This window comes from Nerophis ophidion, linkage group LG07 (genome assembly GCF_033978795.1).
Source record: "Nerophis ophidion isolate RoL-2023_Sa linkage group LG07, RoL_Noph_v1.0, whole genome shotgun sequence".
In the NCBI taxonomy this organism is placed as follows: Eukaryota; Metazoa; Chordata; class Actinopteri; order Syngnathiformes; family Syngnathidae; genus Nerophis; species Nerophis ophidion.
In genome coordinates this window covers 25,508,177-25,525,885 of record NC_084617.1, presented here as the reverse complement: position 1 = coordinate 25,525,885, position 17,709 = coordinate 25,508,177, and the positions used below count along the sequence as shown (strand labels likewise).

General features: G+C 43.4%; 1 protein-coding gene across 2 annotated transcripts; it reads right to left on the bottom strand.

Moving 5' to 3' along the window:
* Positions 1-4,238: 4,238 nt before the first annotated feature.
* On the bottom strand, positions 4,239-17,450 carry sh2b1 (SH2B adaptor protein 1). 2 transcript variants are annotated; one of them, XM_061905768.1, is made up of 11 exons: positions 17,275-17,450; positions 15,517-15,651; positions 12,120-14,050; positions 7,173-7,274; positions 7,021-7,112; positions 6,871-6,947; positions 6,649-6,804; positions 6,368-6,579; positions 6,133-6,307; positions 5,911-6,001; positions 4,239-5,594 (listed from the first exon to the last, which is right to left on the bottom strand). In XM_061905768.1, the coding sequence occupies exons 3-11, from the start codon at positions 13,743-13,745 to the stop codon at positions 5,573-5,575; spliced, it is 2,553 nt and encodes an 850-aa protein (XP_061761752.1). In that variant the 5' UTR covers positions 13,746-14,050; positions 15,517-15,651; positions 17,275-17,450; the 3' UTR covers positions 4,239-5,572. The 2 variants fall into 2 exon arrangements, with proteins under 2 accessions (XP_061761752.1, XP_061761751.1); XM_061905767.1 differs by lacking the exon at positions 15,517-15,651 and having other exon boundaries at positions 17,275-17,449.
* Positions 17,451-17,709: the final 259 nt, after the last annotated feature.

Sequence of the window (17,709 nt, the reverse complement as noted above, 5' to 3'; positions counted from 1 at the left end):
CAAAATTTTAATTATGATCAATTGAATGTAAAATATTGTTTGTTGTTCCTGAACATTAATTTATAAACACGTTCTAATGTCCACCATCAGTTTGTAACATTTACACGCTGAGTTTTACTGTTACCGAATTTTCAAAAAATTAAGTAACACAAACGGTTACAAACGGTTAGTGAACATTACTAAGTGTTACTGTTGGTAAATGTAAAATGAGTGTTTGTAATGTTCACTAACAGCTTATAAAATGTAGAAAGTGTTACTGCTGTAACAAACTGTTAGTAAATCTTACAAACTGTTAGTGAACATTACAAAGTGTTACTGATGTAAAAAGTGTTAGTAAATGTAAAAAAAAAAAAAAGGTGTGTAAATGTTACAAACGGTTAGTGAACATTAAAAAGTGTTAGTAAATATAAAAACGTGTTAGTGATTGTAACAAAAAGTGTTAGGGAATGTTACAAAATGTTAGTTAACCTAAAAAAGGATGGTGAACATTACAAAATGTTAGTGAATGTAAAAAAAAAGTGTTAGTGAACATTACGTGTTGGTGAATATATAAAAGTGTTGATGTAAAAAAAAAAAAGTGTTAGTAAATGTAAAAAAAAAAGTGCTAGTAAACGTTAAAAGGTGTTAGTGAAGATTACAAAGTGTTGGTAAATGTAAAAAAGTGGTAGTGGATGTCACAAAAAGTTAGCAAATGTAAAAAAAGTGTAATTGAATGTTACAAAGTGATGGTAAATATAAAAAAGTGTAAGTGAATGTAACAAAAGTGTTAGGAAATGTTACAAAATGTTATTGATGTAAAAAAGTGTTAGGGAAGGCAATGTTACAAAATTTTTTTAATGTAAAAAAAAAAGTGTTAGTAAATGTTAAAAAAGAGAGAGTAAATGTTACAACCTGTTAGTGAACATTACAAAATTTTAGTAAATGTAAATATGTGTTAGTGGATGTCACGTGTTATTGAATGTAACAAAGTGTTAGTAAACCAAAAAAGTTATATTGAGCATTACAAAATGTTAGCTAATGTAAAAACAACAAAAAAAAGTTTTAGTGGACCATAAAAAGCATTACAAAAGGTTACAATGTGTTCATAAGCCTTTCAAAGTGTGAGTAGATATTACAATGTGTTGGTAAATGGAGAGAATAGTGCTATTAATGTAAAAAAGTGTTAGTAAATGTAACAAACGGTTAGTGAAAATTACAAAATGTTACTGCTGTAAAAAAAGTGTTAAAATGTTAAAAAAATAAGTTTTAGTATATTTTATAAGATGTTAGTGAACATTACAAAATGTTACAGAGGTAAAAAGGTGTTAATAAATGTAAAAAAGTGTTAGTAAATCTTACAAGCTCTTAGTGAACATTACAAAGTGTTAGGTATGTAAAAAAGTATTGGTAAATGTGTAAAATTGTGTGTAAATGTTACAATCTGTTAGGAAACATTACAGCGTGTTAGTAAATGCCACAAACTGTTAGGGAACATTACAAAGTGCTAGTAAATGTAAAAAAAAAAAAGTGTTAGTGAACATTAAAAAGTGTTAGTAAATGTAAACAAGAGTTAGTAAATGTACACATTGTTAGTGAACATTACAAAGTGTTAGTAAATGTAAAACGTGTTAGTGGAATGAAAGTGTTTAGGAATGTCACAATGTTAGTAAATGCAGAAAAGTGATAGTGAACATTACAAAATGTTAGTGAATGTAAAAAAAATGTGTTGGTGGATGCTACAAAATGGTAGTAGAATTAATAAAGTGTCAGTAAATCTAAAAAAAAAAAGTGTTAGTGGACCATAAAAACACGTTACAAAGTCTTTATAAGCGTTATAAAGTGTTAGTAGATGTTACATTGTGTTAGTGAACATTTCAAAGTGTTATTGATGTAAAAAAAAAGTGTTACTAAATGTAAACAATTGTTAGTAAATGCTACAAATGTTAGTAAATAAAAAAAAATTGTGAACATTAAAAAGTACAAGTAAATGTAAAAAGTTGTCAGTAAATGTTACAAACTGTTAGGGAACATTACAAAGTGTTAGTAAATGTAAAAAAAATATTAGTGGATGGTACGTGTTAGTAGATATTTTAAAGTGTCAGTAAATGTAAAAGAAAGTGTTAGTGGATCCTAAAATGCGTTACAAAAGGTTAGCAGACGTTACAACGTGTTGGTAAATGGGGGGAAAGTGTTAGTGGAAGTTACAATGTGTCGGTGGACTTTAAAAGGCATTACCAATGGTTGTTGGATGTAAAATAGTGCTGGTGATCGTTACAACGCTTCAGTGAAGGTTACTAAGGGCTGGAAGAGGAGTGGGAATTAGGTGAATAATTAGCATGATGTTGCTAAGCTAATAGGATCATGCTAACATTGTTACACAGACAAAAGGTAAATAATTAGCAAGATGTTGTTATAGCTAAAAAAGAACATTCTAACATTGTTTCACAGTCAAAAGGTAAGTAATAAAAAAATAATGAAGATTTTACATTTCTCACCTGAAATCTCCTGACATTCACGACAATCTTCTTCTTCTTCGCCACTGAACTTGCTCCATATCACCAGAGCAGATTACGGTATCAATACATTTATTGATCCAACATGGATACATAAATCTATCAATTCATATATTGATCCAACATGTATCAATGCATCTATTGATCCAACATGTATCTATCAGGGAAAACTACCAATGATTTGTACGAGTATCAGATCAATACTAGCACGATGAGATGGCTCATCTTCAGTTCCTTTTTTTATCTTTATTTCACAAATATGTGCATACTTGCCAACCTTGAGACCTCCGATTTCGGGAGGTAGGGGGCCTGGTTGGGGCTGGGGCGTGGTTAAGAGGGGAGGAGTACAATTCACCAACTCTAGTATTCCATATATATATATATATATATATATATATACATATATATATATATGTATGAAATATTTGACTTTCAGTGAAGTCCAGCTATATATATGTATTCTATTATATATATAAATAAAATAAACAGTTGAATTTCCGACAGCACCTATCAAATACACAGTAATAAAAACACAGTTGTTCTACTATCTGTACTGTGCTTGCTGGTTACTAAAAAAACAACAACACTTACCTTTCACTATTTGAGTAACCTTTGTTCTGCCATTTGCGTACTGGCGAGCGATCTCCGAATCCGGGAACATATCCTTCACGGATTTGTTGTCGACATCCGCAAATGAGAACGGGATGTTGCTTCCAGCTATCAGCATAGCCATCTTTGTCTCAGCATAAGTTACACCATCGGGTCTCCATTTTGCGAGGTGGCCCGTAACGAGGTCGTGAACGATGCTGCGCTGCGGACGCTTTGTGCTTCGCTGACCGTTCATGACTGAGTATATCCGTTCGGCCACCGTGTTCAATGGAATAGTCTGTTCTAAAAAATTTAGTTTTGGAACTTGCAAGCATATTTCTTCACTTTACTCGTCGACTGTGTAATATACTGGGTTGGAGTCAATAACCAGGCGACGTGATGAACTTATGTCTCTACTGAGGGCTTCAGAACAGACTCCCCAATGCATATTTTCCTTGACTGCACTTCAATGTAGAATATATTTATATTATTCATATATTATATATTTAATATATTATATTATTTATTGTTATCATTGTTTATTGTGAGCTAACTGTGGTGCTGAATTTCCCCCAGGGATCAATAAAGTACATTCTATTTTATTCTATGTACAGTAGATGGCAGTATTGTCCTGTTTAAGAGGGTCACAACATTGCTGAGTCAGTTCCGCATGGAGCTGGGGAGGCCGTGGCCTCTAGCTCCGCCTGAATTTCGGGAGATTTTCGGGAGAAAATTTGTCCCGGGAGGTTTTCGGGGGAGGCACTGAATTTCAGGACTCTCCCGGAAAATCCAGGAGGGTAGGCAAGTATGAATATGTGTTGTGTTATTGATCAAGTTGTATTGTTTTTGGACACAGGACGTTAGTTATATACACTAATTTGCACTGTTTACTTTATATTGTACATATTCATGTATGAATAATTCCTAACAACCTTGCTCGGGCCTCGGGAGGAGCTGGTAATTAACACGAGCACCCAATGTGGATGGCAGCGCGATCTCCGTTCTCATCGGTTGGACCCTGCGCCAATCAAACAATCAACGAGGCTAAAAGCGTCTTACGTCCACTTTGAGTGACAGCTAGCCATCATACATATGTGTTTGTGCTTGTAGTGTTGACGAGAGTGAAGCGTTGTGGTCACAAACACAGAGGAAGAGCGGTAAGGTTTCACTATTTATATTAGAATCAATGTAGTACCTGAAACTAACCACAGGGGGCGAGAAGAGACAGAAAGGCACAAAGAGTGGTCAAAAGTGACAACACAACATGAGGCGCAAAAAAGGAAAGCGTTAAACGGAGCAAATACAGAAAGGCACAGTAGAAAACGTTCATCCCCCTGCCCATCCCCCTTCTTTTTAAATTTTTGCTGAATTGATGGCAAGGGCGAGGACGCGACGATGAAAGCCCACATCCATCCATCCATCTTCAACCGCTTATCCGGAATTGGGTCGTGGGGACATCAGCTGCAGCAGAGACCCCCAGACTTCCCTCTCCAGAGCAACATCCTCCTGAAGAATCCCGAAGCCTTCCCAAGCCAGAAAGGAGATGTAATCCCGCCTAACCTGGTCCTTGGCCTGCCGCGGGGTTTCCTCCCAGTGGGACGTGCAACGAGGACCTCCCTTGGGAGACGCTCGTGAGGCATTCGCACGAGATGCCTGGACCACCTAAGCTGGTTTCTTTCCAAGCGAAGGAGAGCTCTACTCCCGAGTCGCTCTCTGGTGACTGAACTTCTCAACCTATCTCTAAGGGAGATGCCAGCCACTCTTCTGAGAAAACTCATTTCGGCCGCATGTATCGGTTGTATCCGCGATCTTATTCTTTCGGTCGTGACTATAGGTGAGAGTAGGAATGTAGACAGTTCGGTAGACAGAGAGCTTTGCCTTCTGGCTCAGCTCTCGTTTTGTCACAACAGTGTGGCAGAGAGACCGCCCGCAGAAGATAACCAATCTTTTTTTTTCTCCATCCTTTGATCCCCAAACAAAAAGGCACAAAGACATGTGAATAAACAAAATGAATACTATTCTTGACAAGGTCTTCTTCATGTGGAGAGCGAGGGGGCGGAGTCATGACATCGCAGCACCTCCAGTTTTGTGACATCACAGCGTGGTCGGACTCCGGCGAGGTAAGGAAGCTAAGCTGGTGGACTCGTCGTGCTCGTTAGTGTTGTGGAGACGCTCTCAGCAGGCGTCCCATCTTGTCTGCTCCTTTAGTGTTAGTGGCGCCACCTGCTGCTCACCTGGCGAACAAAACAAACGCTCCTCAAAAGAAGGAGTACTGGTTATCGACGGCTCGCGGCGCCCTCGCTGATTCCAGCTCTTCCCCTTCCGCAGCTTCCAGTTGGCGGAGAGGAGCGTCCCGGTCCTCCCAGTCCTCCGCCGCGCCTCCACTTCCGCCGCCTGATGCCGCCCCTTCTGGCTCCGCCTCGCTTCCTCTCTCTTGGGGTGGAGTTGGCGGCGGCGGGCGTCCCGGCGGGAGCGGGGGCGGCTGAGGAGGACTACGGGGTCTGCTGGTCAAGTCTGCAGAGAGCGAGGACAAAAAGCGTCAACAGGGAGGAAGAGGAGGGACTAAGTGACGTGAGGGTTGGGGGGAGACAAAATGATGGTTGTTATGGAGGCCATGGTTGTCATGGAAACAGTGGGCCGGTCCACACCAGAGCAAGCTAGCATCGCTTCCATTATGTACTCTGAAGGAGGCGTGGCTAAACCAGTGCATTACTCAGTGGCAGCCATGAGCTGCAGGAAGTTGTCCTCCAGCGCAGGGAGCTGGCATGCTAGCTTGATCATTTGACCGCCAATCACTCGCTCACTTGCACGCGCGCCCGGTCGCACTTACACACAGTCAGAGATGGGGGTTGATGGAGAGTCGGGATGGCGCGTGGTGATGACATCACAGACTGTAGGCCGACTGCCCGCCCTGTCCCGGCCTGCAAGGACGAGTCACGGACACAAGACACGCGTCAGCGACAGATGGGCGTCGCTCGTTTAAAGCAGCCGCTCTGGTGAGCGCTAAAAAGGCAACGATAGCAGCGTAATGCGCGAATGAGCTCGCCCCTACCCGTCTGGCGAACGGCCGCCGCGCCCACGAAGCTCATGAGCGTCACGTCGGAAGCGCCGCCGGACTCCAGAGGGATGGGATGCACTCGGAAGTGCTCCAGCATGTCGAAGATGGATTGGAACCACAGGTGCTGCACTCGACAGTGGCCGTTCTCGTTTAGCGACAGGCGCAGGTGCTGGAGGAGAGACGCCATGTTGGAAAAGGCTCTCCACGTCAAAGCAGACGAGCCGCTTACCTTAGCCTTGCCCTGGAAGTTGAAGGTGAGGACGTATTCCCCGCGCCGCGTCTCGCTCTGGCGAACCAGGAAGACGCCGTGGCTGGCCGGACCGCCCGCTAGAACTAACTGGGCCGCTTTGAGGCGGGACAAGGTGCCGTGGAACCACTGACACTCGCTGAGTGGGTGCTCCAGCGGCTCGGCGGACGTCACGTCTGAGAACAAAAAGGAGCCTGTGTGGGAGAGGGGCGGTCATTATCATTATTATCGTCATCATTATCGAGGACAATTCGTCGGATTACCTGTAGCGTCTGGGGTCTCAGCAAACGGCGTACCCAGGCTAGCCCCACCTCCTCCAAGAACGCGACCGTCAGGCTCGTCCAGAGGGGCGCGGGGCGGCAACTCGGGCGGAAGACCGTCCATCAGAGGGGAGGAGCCTCCCAGGCCGCCATAACAGACTGCGGTGAGCAGAGGAAGCGGCGTGACGCTCGTCGCCATGTCGGAAGTGTTTGTTGACAACTCACCTTGTGACAGACGCTCCACAATCTCCGGCATGGCGCTCCCTTCCAACGCAGCGCCACCTTCTGGATCCTCCTGTCCACTGCGGGAGACAGAGATATCAGCGTGCATGCTGCATGCAGTATGTCGCCCCCTTTCCAGTCTACCCTCCTCACCTGAGACAGATGCCTTTGTGGATGTCGCTGAGCCACGCTCTCATCTGGACGGCGTCTCGTGTCTCCATCACGTACTGGGCAGGGCCTTCCAACTGAGAGGGCACACAAGCCGTCATCGACGCTTGGCCGCGCTGCATGAGGCCTTTGCTTACCTGCAGCAGAAAGGTGTTCTCTTTGTCGGGAAGCTCCTGCGCCGTCGTGGTCCTCACGTCCACAATGGAGGCGCACGGGATGGTCAGCCGCGCTTTGGACGACTGGACACACAAAACATGCTCTGACTACTTGGCAACCATTGTTCACACCAGGACACCAAACACTACATCCTCTCTTCTCATGATGTGCAATGAACGACGATCTTTTCTGCACGTAACTGCTCTCTCAACTGCCACCTTATCGTGGTAGAGGAGTTTGTGTATCCCATGATCCTAGGAGCTATGTTGTCTAGGGGCTTCCGGTACGGTCTCCCAAGACAAACAGGTCCTAGGTGAGGGACCAGACAAAGAGTACCTCTATAAAAATTAAAAGACAAGGATTCAGAGTTCCCTCATCTGTACGCAGGTCACTGGGCCCCCCCTCTGGAACCATAAGTCATTGTTGAGAGTCTGCTGGGAATGTCTAACAGAGTCTCTTGTCAGAGAGAGTTTCAATTCCCACCACTGGGAGAACTTTGAACAAGTCACGTGGGAGGTAGACAGCTCCGAAGCGATTCTGGACCCCCAAGCGCCGCCTAGGGGGAAGCAGTGCACTGACCTCAACTTGGGATGTTGTGGATCAGTGCAGGGAATACTTTGAAGACCTCCTTCATCCTCCTACATGTATTCCTATGAGGAAGCAGTGCTTGGGGACAATGTGGTGGGCTCTACTATTTCTGGTTGCCGAGATAGTTAAGGAACTCCTCAGTGGCAGGGCCCTGGGATTGGATGAGATCCACTGGAGTTTTCTAAAGCTCTAGATGCTGTGGGGCTGTTGTGGTTGACAGGACTCTGCAACATTGCGTGGACATCAGGGGCTGTTCCGGAGGGTGTGTTCCAGCTATTGCGGGATCACACTCAGTCATTCCGTAAGGTCTATTCAGGTATTCTGGAAAGAGCAGTGTGGTTTTCTTCGAGGTCGTGGAACTGTCGACCAGCTCTATACCCTCTGCAGGGTCCTCGAGGGTGCATGGGGGAGTATTCCCAACCAGTCTACATGTATTTTGTAGACTGGTTGGAGAAGGCATTCGACCGTGTCCCTTGGGAAGTCCTGTGGGCGGTGCTTACAGAGTTTGGGGTATCGGACCGCCTGATTGTGCCGGTCCGCTTCCTGTATGGTCAGTGTCAGAGCTTGACCCGCATTGCTGGTAATAAGTCGGACCGGTTTCCAGTGAGGGTTGGACTCCGCATGGGCTGCCCTTTGTCACAAATTCTGTCCATACCTTTTATGGACAAAATTTATTGGCACAGTCAGGGCGTTGAGGGGATCTGGTTTGGTGGCTCCAGGATTGGTCTCTGCTTTTTGCAGATGATGTGGTCCTGATGGCTTCATCGGGCCAGGATCTTCAGCTCTCACTCGATCTAGTGTGAAACGACTGGGATGAGAATCAGCACCTCCAAGTCCGAGTCCATGGTTCTCGCCCGCAAAAGGGTGGTGTGCCCTCTCAGGGTTGGGGAGGAGATCTTTCCCCAAGTGAAGGAGTTCAACTACCTCAGAGTCTGGTTCACGAGTGAGGGAAGAGTGGGTCATGAGATCGACAGGCAAATCGGTGCAGATGTCTGCAGTGATGCAGACCCTGTTTCGATCAGTCATTATGAAGAAGGAGCTCAGCAGGAAGTCAAAGCTCTCAATTTACCGGTCGATTTATGTTCCCATCCTCAACTATGGTCAAGAGCTTTGGTTCGTGACCAAAAGGACAAGATCATGGGTACAATCAGTCAGCCATCGGGGAGGAGCTCAGAGTAAAGCTTCTGCTCCTTCACTTTGAAAGGAGCTATCTGAGGTGTTTTGGGCATCTGGTCAGGATGCCCACCGGGCACCTCCCAGTGGGGGTGTTTAGGGAACACCTGACTGGTAAGAGTCCACTGGAAAGACCCAGGGCACGTTGAGTAGACACTGGCTGGGGAAAGAGAAGTCTAGGCTTCTCTCCTCAGGCTGCTGCCCCTGTGACCCTACCTCGGATAAGTGGGAGAAGATGGATGGATGAATAGAAATATAAACTACCATGTTCCCTGTAAGTAAAGAGTACAATGTTTACGGCATGTAACAAATGAGATATTTGATTGACAAATCAAATATTGGAACTAGTTTTTCAGAGGAATTCAGCACCAAATGAACTTCGGTCTTTCCCCGCATCTTTAGCATTACACTACTAGGTGGCATTTTTAAAGACACAGTACAACCTGTAAGATCTGGCCAAAATCTGTTCTAGCATGATCTCATAAGTTAGTTTTTTCAAGGGCTGAGGAAAAGAAGTGAATCATTTTCATTAGATTAAAGAAAGAAATATTCCAAAATGTTCTCCTCGTGACTGCGCGGGTTCCCTCCAAGTACTTTGGCTTCCTCCCACCTCCAAAGACATGCACCTGGGGATAGGTTGATGGGCAACACTAAATTGACCCTAGTGTGTGAATTTGAGTGTTAATGTTGTTGGTCTATCTTTGCTGGCCCTGTGATGCGGTGGCGACTTGTCTAGGGTTTACCCCGCCTTCCGCCCTAATGCAGTGCATGTGTATAACACTTTACAACCTACATCACATTGAAGCAGACGGAGGCCATCAAGGACAGAATAACGCCAGCCAAGGAAGGTAAATTAATATCTCAAGGGAGGACATTCATCCATGAAAATATGGAGAAGCTGCTGATGGTGTTTGACGGAGAAGCAGCTGGAAGGAGATACCTTAGAAGTCCATAGGGTAAATAAAAGGGTGTGAATCTTTGGGCCCCTAATGATTCTACCCGATTTTGATTCCTGGGGTGACAATTCGATTTAGAATCAGTTCTTGATTCAAACCAATTCTCACAATGTATTATTTGGTATAATAATCATAATTAAACTTTTTCAAAACAGGTTAGAAAAGCTCCTTCTGGTTGCAAGGATATGGCCTATATAATTTTTTAAAAATTAAATATAAATAACATACGCAAAAAAAAATGTTTTAATTTAATTTTTTAATCAATATTAGAAATGTTTCAATCGATTTAGAATCTGGATGGATGAAAATTGCGATTCGGATGTAAATAGTGGTTTTTGTGCACCCCTAATAAATACTGTACATTATTATTACATTACTTCATAAAACTACTGTATTTCTTTGTACTACATTCTATTGTATTGTTTTATACAATAGTCATTACCTAAATGTTTGTTTTTATTATTAAAAATTGTTAAATGTTACAATTTTGCTGTTATTAGGGGCAAAGATTGATTTGGGTTAGGGTTATTTTGAATTACAAGCTGCATCACAGAACCAATCACACTTTACTGTACTATCTTATTTGCATGTCAGCATCACCATTACAATTTATCTTTTGATCCCTGTATCGCATTCATCAAATGATACGTCTTTTTTTGACTTTGTAAACTAATATTTGTATTTTGTTCATATTATGAATGTAATTGTGGAGGACCTGAGTCTCATAAAGCGACCATTTGCGGTCCACAGCTAATTTTTTTAACGGCCAGAAGAACATTCTAAAAATACGATAAATTAATTAATGAGCACAGATAGGCTCCAGCACCCCCGTGACCTGAAAGGGACAAGCGATAGGTAATGGATGGATTTAAAATGTTTTTAAAAAACATAAAAAAGTGGAATAGAAGAGGATACAGGTGAAATTTCACAAGAAAAAGATGCAATGTTGCCATGCAGGCTTGTTAAAAAACAATGATAATAATTTAAAATCAATGTTATGAATTATTGACCTAATAAAGGCACAAATTACTTCACATCAAATATTCCACCTTTGAAATATTTTTGGGGCAAATATTGTAAGATTTGCGTTTGCCATATAAAAAAACTGAGTTTTCTTTCACAAAACTGCATAAAACAAACAATTTGAAAGAAATAAAACATTAAAAAATAGTAACAAATTATACTTTAATATATCTGAAGAGACAATATAGAAGTGTATGATTATTTATTTACACTTTTATGAGTGGGGGCCCTATTGGATTTCCAATCATTTAATAAAAAAAAGGAATTACACAAAAAATAATTATGAATTAAAATCCATGGTCTTATGAATCATTGACTTATTTAAGGATCCAATTACATCACATCTAAAATTCCACTTTGACATTTTTTGGGGGCAAAATATTTCATATTTTACGTTTTGCCATTAAAAACAATATTTTGTTTGACAAAAAGGGCACAAAACCTTTTTTTTTACTTTATATCAAAAGATATGTTGATCTAGATATTACAGCATTAAATAATAATAGGAAAAATAAATGATATATTACTTATTTTCAAAATGTTAGTGACTGAGACCGTTCCCGGTGTCAAGCCAAATTTGTGCCCAGCCGAAATAAGTGCTCAGGGGGTGTGTGCGCATGCGCCCAGGCAGTTTTTTGGCAGGGCGGCGTCATTGACAAACCAATGTGTGTGTAGCGAGAGAGAGACTGTCCACTATTATTAAAAGTTTAACTCACCAAAATTAAAACTACTGATCTTATTTGTTTCATCCTGCCGTTTCTCCATATTTAACAGCCTAAGACAATATATATCACAGTAACTTTGGTATGAAACGGTTTTTCTTTTAGCTAACAATATCAACAAATCCACAGGGGCAATTATTTGGCAAGCCGTCCCATACACACTGTATACAATAGGGTGGGCATATATTTCGCTCCTAAGGTGCTAAATATATGCCCCGACACGCTTGGGCACTTATTTCGCAGAGAGCACTTATTTCGCTTGACACCGGTACCGAGGCCAAATTCAAGGGGAGCCCTGAAGGTTAGGGGAAAAAAATCTTTACAATGTATTGGTGTAAAAAATATCAAAACGGCCCCCACATGCTTTGATTTTCAGTGGAAAAAGTTTGCTCTAACATATGGATATTCTCTGAAGGCGTTCAACTTGACATACATTTAATAACATGGCTGCCTCATCGTGACATACCTTTGGTGGAATGAAGAATTCCAGGTAGAAGTCGTCGCCGCGGTCACCGCCTTCTCGTTCCCTCTCTCGGAGGACCAGACGACATTTATGCCAGCGACCACCCTTCCAGGGCACGTTCCCGCCACTTGCCAGAGGCGGCGCCGTAGCCGTCCGGGTGGCGTTGTTGTCGGCGCCGTGATGAAGAAGTGCGAAGGAGAAGCCCGAAAAACCGTGACCTCCGCTGAGCTCGTCGTTGGTCGAACTCACGCTCACGGCGCCTTCTCGCACCAGACGGGCCGCTTTCCTTGACGGGACCAAACCAGTGGCGCTGCCGGTAGGCAGCACAGATGAGGCAGTGCTTGCGGTGAGGACGGGGGGCGGGGATCGCGTCAGCCGCAGTTTTTCCAGACGCAGGCTCCACTTGTCCTTTTCTCCGCCCTCGCCGTTGCTCCGCCGCCGGTCCGAGAGAGAAAGAGAGGTGGCGCTGCTAGAGGACGAGGGGGGGAGGGAGGAAGAGTGGGGTAGCGCGAGGGGCATGGACAGAGACACGGGCATGGAGGAAGTGGGCGTGGGAGGCTGGGTAGCGGCGTTCCTGGAGAATGCGGCGTCTTGCACGCCCACAGTGTAGCTGTAGCTGGCAGGCAGCTGGCTCGGCGCGGAGTCGCTGGACGCACTGCGCCACTGCAGGATGCCGCGCACGCTCCCGCGCACGCTGCGTCCCACGCTGCGCAAAGAGAAGCGTTTCTTCACTTTGTTTTTGGAAGCAGCGCTGGGCGGGGGCGTGACCGAGGAGGAGGAGGGAGGTGTGTGGGGGGCACATGGGGAGCCGTCCGTTTCCACGGCCGCAGTGTCCCGCTCTTCCGGCTCCATGTCTTCCCCTACAGATGCCGTCCCGAGCCAGCTGTCCTCTTCTTCCTCCACGGGCGCTTCGCCGTTGCCGGAAGTCACGGCGGCGCCTTTGTCGTCCCGCCTCCCGTTGTTTCCTCCCACAGAGGAGCAGCAGGACGACGATGAAGACGGCGGCAGGAGCTGGCCTTGGACGTAGGAGTCTTGAAATTTGTCACTGCCGCGGCCATCCAACACGAGGCGTGTCGGCACTGCTTTGGAGGCGGGCCGTGTCACGGTAGAGGACGGGACAGCTGCCCCGGACGCCGACAGTGGGGACGTGGCTTCCTCTTCCAGGGAGGTGGCGTCCGACTGAGGAGCCCAGCTCACCATATCGTCCCTTCCAGAAGCACAGCTGGGCGGCAGCGCCCCCTCCAGCTCGCTCTGGAAGTGGCGAACGAAGCGGTCCGTGAAGCGGCGGCAGAAAGCGGCGGCCGAGTCGGGGGTGTAGTGTGGGTTCTCCAGGAGGAACGCCCGAAAATGGCGCGCAAAGTCTCCGGCGGCCACGCGGGCGTGAAGCTCACAGAATTCAGTCCAGCTGAGGCAGGGCGAGGGCGACGGCGTGGGCGTGTCTGACAGCGACAAGGGGTGTGCCTGGGGCGGGGAGCACACCAGAGGTGGGAGGGGAGGAGGTCGCGGGCACAGCGGCAGGAGGGAGGGGGACGGCGGGGAAGGCGGGGACGGCGAGGGGGACGGTGAAGGGGGTAAGGGGGAGGAACTTGTGGCCCGCGGGCTGGGCGGGGTCAAAAGAGAGCCGTTCATTCTCTTGCCGACGGCGGCCAATCAGATCAGTCTGAACACGAGACGCACAGCTGGAGGAAGCGAGTCGAGCGGCCGAAGACGCCACACATCGGTCTGTTCGCTTACACTAAAAAGAGCAAACTAGAACCGGTCTTGGCAGCACGATGCATTATGAGAGCTCAGAGCGTTATGCTACATGATCCTGGCGGCGTCCATGTTTCCTCATACCAGACGCAAAAGCGGCGGTCAAGTGGCGACGAGGCGAGATGTGTGAAGTCTTCCTCTTGGTCACAAACGTCAAACATCCAGAGCAGTGACGCCACATTCTGTAGACACAAACGATATGAACTGCAACTGACTTTTTGCAAAATATGACCTTTGCTTTTACAATGTTGCTGTTGTAACACAACTACAATAGTTTGTAATAGGTAATCAATGAAGAAGTTATTATAATAGGGAAATAGGTAATCTATGATGAAGTTATTATAATAGGGAAATAGGTAATCAATGAAAAAGTTATTATAAAAGGGAAATAGGTAATCGATGAAGTTATTATAATAGGGAAATAAGTAATTATTGAAAAAGTTATTATAACAGGCAAATAAGTAATTATTGGAGAAATCATAACAGGGAAATACGTTATCAATGAAGAAGCTATTATAATAGGGAAATAGATAATTAATGAAGAAGTTTTTATAGGGGAACAAAATGTATACACGAAAATGTTATCAAATATAAGGAATCAGGTCCTAAATGAGGAAGTTATTATAATGGGAAAAAGATCATCAATGAAAAAGTTATTATAATAGGAGAAAAGTAATAAATAAAACAGTTATAATTATAGGGAAAGGGTAATGAATGAATACTTTATTGTTATAGGGAAAGGTAATCAATGAAGTTATTATAATAGGGAAATAGGTCATCAATGAAGAAGTTATTATAACAGGCAACTAAGTAATTAATGAACAAGTTATTATAACAGGCAAATAAGTAATTAATGAAAAAGTTATAACAGGGAAATACGTTATCAATAAAGAAGTTATTATAATAGGAAAAAAGATAATCAATGAAGAAGAAAATGTAATTGGGAAACAGATCATCAATGAAGAAGTTATTATTATAAGGAAATAGGTAATCGATGAATAAGTTATTATAATAGGGAAAAAAGTAATACATGGAAACATTATTAAAGAGTTGGGTCATAAATGAAGAAGTTGCTATAATGAGAAAAAGAAAATCAATTTATTATAGTAGGAAAAAAGTAATAAATACAAAAGTTATATTAAAAGCCTACTGAAACCCACTACTACCACGCAGTCTGATAGTTTATATATCAATGATGAAATCTTAATATTGCAACACATGCCAATACGGCCGGTTTAGTTTACTAAATTGCAATTTTAAATTTCCCGTGAAGTATCCTGTTGAAAACGTCGCGGAATGACGACGCGTGAGCGTGACGTCACAGGTTGTAGCGGACATGCTCTTCCAGCACCGATCCTGGGTAAAAGTCGTCTGCTTTAATTGCATATTTACACAGTATTCTGGACATCTGTGTTGCTAAATATTTTGCAATTTGTTCAATTAATAATGGAGAAGTCAAAGAAGAAAGATGTAGGTGGGAAGCGGTGTATCGCAGCTGCCTTTAGCAACACAAACACAGCCGGTGTTTCCTTGTTTATATTCCCGAAGGTGAAGCTTTACTATGGAACAGAGCGGTCAAGCGAATTCTCTACCACATGTCAACCGGTAGGTTTCGGTGAGAAAATTGTGGTAATAAGTTGGCTCTTACCGTAGAAATGAGCGGAGCTTGCGTCCTCCTGCAGCTGCGGACCCTCTTATCTCCTCCCACCAGAGACACTGGCGGTCACCACAGCCGTGGCCACACCCCTCCGACTTTCAGGTACCATATAATCTCACTAAAACACTAGTAACACAATAAGCAGAAAAGGGATTTTCCAGAATTATCCTAGTAAATGTGTCTAATAACATCTGAATCGCTCCCACTGCTTTCACCTTTTTATATTTTTCTAGTCCTTCACGCTCACTATTCTCATCCACGAATCTTTCATCCTCGCTCAAATTAATGGGGAAATCGTCGCTTTCTCGGTCCGAATCGCTCTCGCTGCCGGTGGCTATGATTGTAAACAATGTGAGGATGTGAAGAGCTCCACAACCCGTGACGTCACACGCACATCGTTTGCTACATCCGGTATAGGCAAGGCTTTTTTATGAGCGACCAAAAGTTGCAAACTTTATCGTCAATGTTCTCTACTAAATCCTTTCAGCAAAAATATGGCAATATCGCAAAATGATCAAGTATGAGACATAGAATGGACCTGCTATCCCCGTTTTAATAAGAAAATCTCCTTTCAGTAGGCCTTTAACAGGGAAAAAGGGTAATCAATGAACACATTATTATAATAGAGAAAAAAGTACTAATGAAGAAGGTATTAATATAAGGAAAGAGGTCATAAATGAAGATACTATAGTAGCGAAAAACTTCATCAATTAAGATATTATTGGGACGGCGTGGCGCAACCCAAGGGTCCCTGGTTCAATTCCCAACAAGTACAACCTCGTCACGTCCGTTGTGTCCTGAGCAAGACACTTCACCCTTGCTCCTGATGGGCGCTGGTTAGCGCTTTGCATGGCAGCTACCTTCATCAGTGTGTGAATGGGTAAATGTGTAAGTAGTGTCAAAGCGCTTTGAGTACCTTGAAGGTAGAAAAGCGCTATACAAGTACAACCCATTTATCATTTATTTATTTATAACAGGATAAGGTAATACATAACACAGTTATAATATTAGGGAACGGGCAATAAATTAATACATTATTATTATAGGGAAAGGTAATCAATGAATAAGGTATTACAATTAGGGGAAAAATTATGAAATTAAGGAAATAGGTCATAGATGAAGAAGTTATCAGAATCAGAAATACTCTATTAATCCCCCAGGGGAAATTATTATAATGGTAAGAAACGTATTCAATTAATAAATTATTATAATAGGGAAACAGGTCATGAATTAAAGGTATTACAATAAGGGATTTATTATCAATAAAGAAGTTATTAGAACACACAAAAATGTATTATATACTGAAAAATTGTTTTTCTTTTCATTTCCTCTTCATCGTAACTTGCAGCTATGCATGAAATGTGTCAAAAGTTATGAAAATCAATATTAAGGGTGAAAACTTGATAAGCTTAGAGGAGGTGGCTAACATTGTAACGTGTTATTATGTTTATTTATACAAGCAGATAAATGCACCGTTTGAAATGTTCTGTAAGACTTTAGCTGGCTAAGGTGAAGCAGCAAGCAATGCGCTTGTTTAACGCACAATAGCAGCAAAACGGGCATTTATTGCAGTGACATGCAGCTAAAATGAGCTTAGTGTGAAGAAAAAGTGAGGAAATGTTTACATTTGTCATCATTTCCCAGTAGCTAACAACCAGAATGCTTTAGCGAACTATGCTAACAGTTAGCCAGCTAGATGGCTATTAATAAACCTGTTCGCTGCCTCGCATGGACGCTCCACAAACCTACCTGTACATCACAGCCTGGTGTTGGCATCTATGTGTTCGACTGGGCCGAACCCAGTGGACGACCAGCGTCCGGTGAACATAACCGCACAATCACGTCCTTTGACGCTTGTTATTGTTGCTCAACAAGAAGATTGCAGCGATGAGCCGTCCTGTGCTCCTCTCGCGAGACTTGGCAAGAACGCGACATTCTTTTCAACGAACGAATACAATTTATTTTTTTTAAGATATAATGTTATCTGTCCTGGTTTCAAACTGTGACGTGGTTGTATTCATACTAAATCAACGAACGAATACAAAAATATAAAAAGGATATCATGTTATCTGTCCTGGTTTACAAAATGCGACGTAGTTTTATTCATGCTAAAAACACACATTGTTTTTTCTATTAGAAATAGTTATTTAATTTGTTGATGTCATGTGTCAGCATTTCAATAAA

Coding starts and splice junctions, on each gene's coding strand:
- sh2b1 (XM_061905768.1), bottom strand. CDS start 13,745: ATGAACGGCTCTCTTTTGACCCCGCCCAGCCCGCGGGCCACAAGTTCC. Junction 7,113..7,172: donor AGAACACCTTTCTGCTGCAG/GTAAGCAAAGGC, acceptor GTGCCCTCTCAG/TTGGAAGGCCCTGCCCAGTA. Junction 6,002..6,132: donor GGCGGCCGTTCGCCAGACGG/GTAGGGGCGAGC, acceptor TCGTCCTTGCAG/GCCGGGACAGGGCGGGCAGT.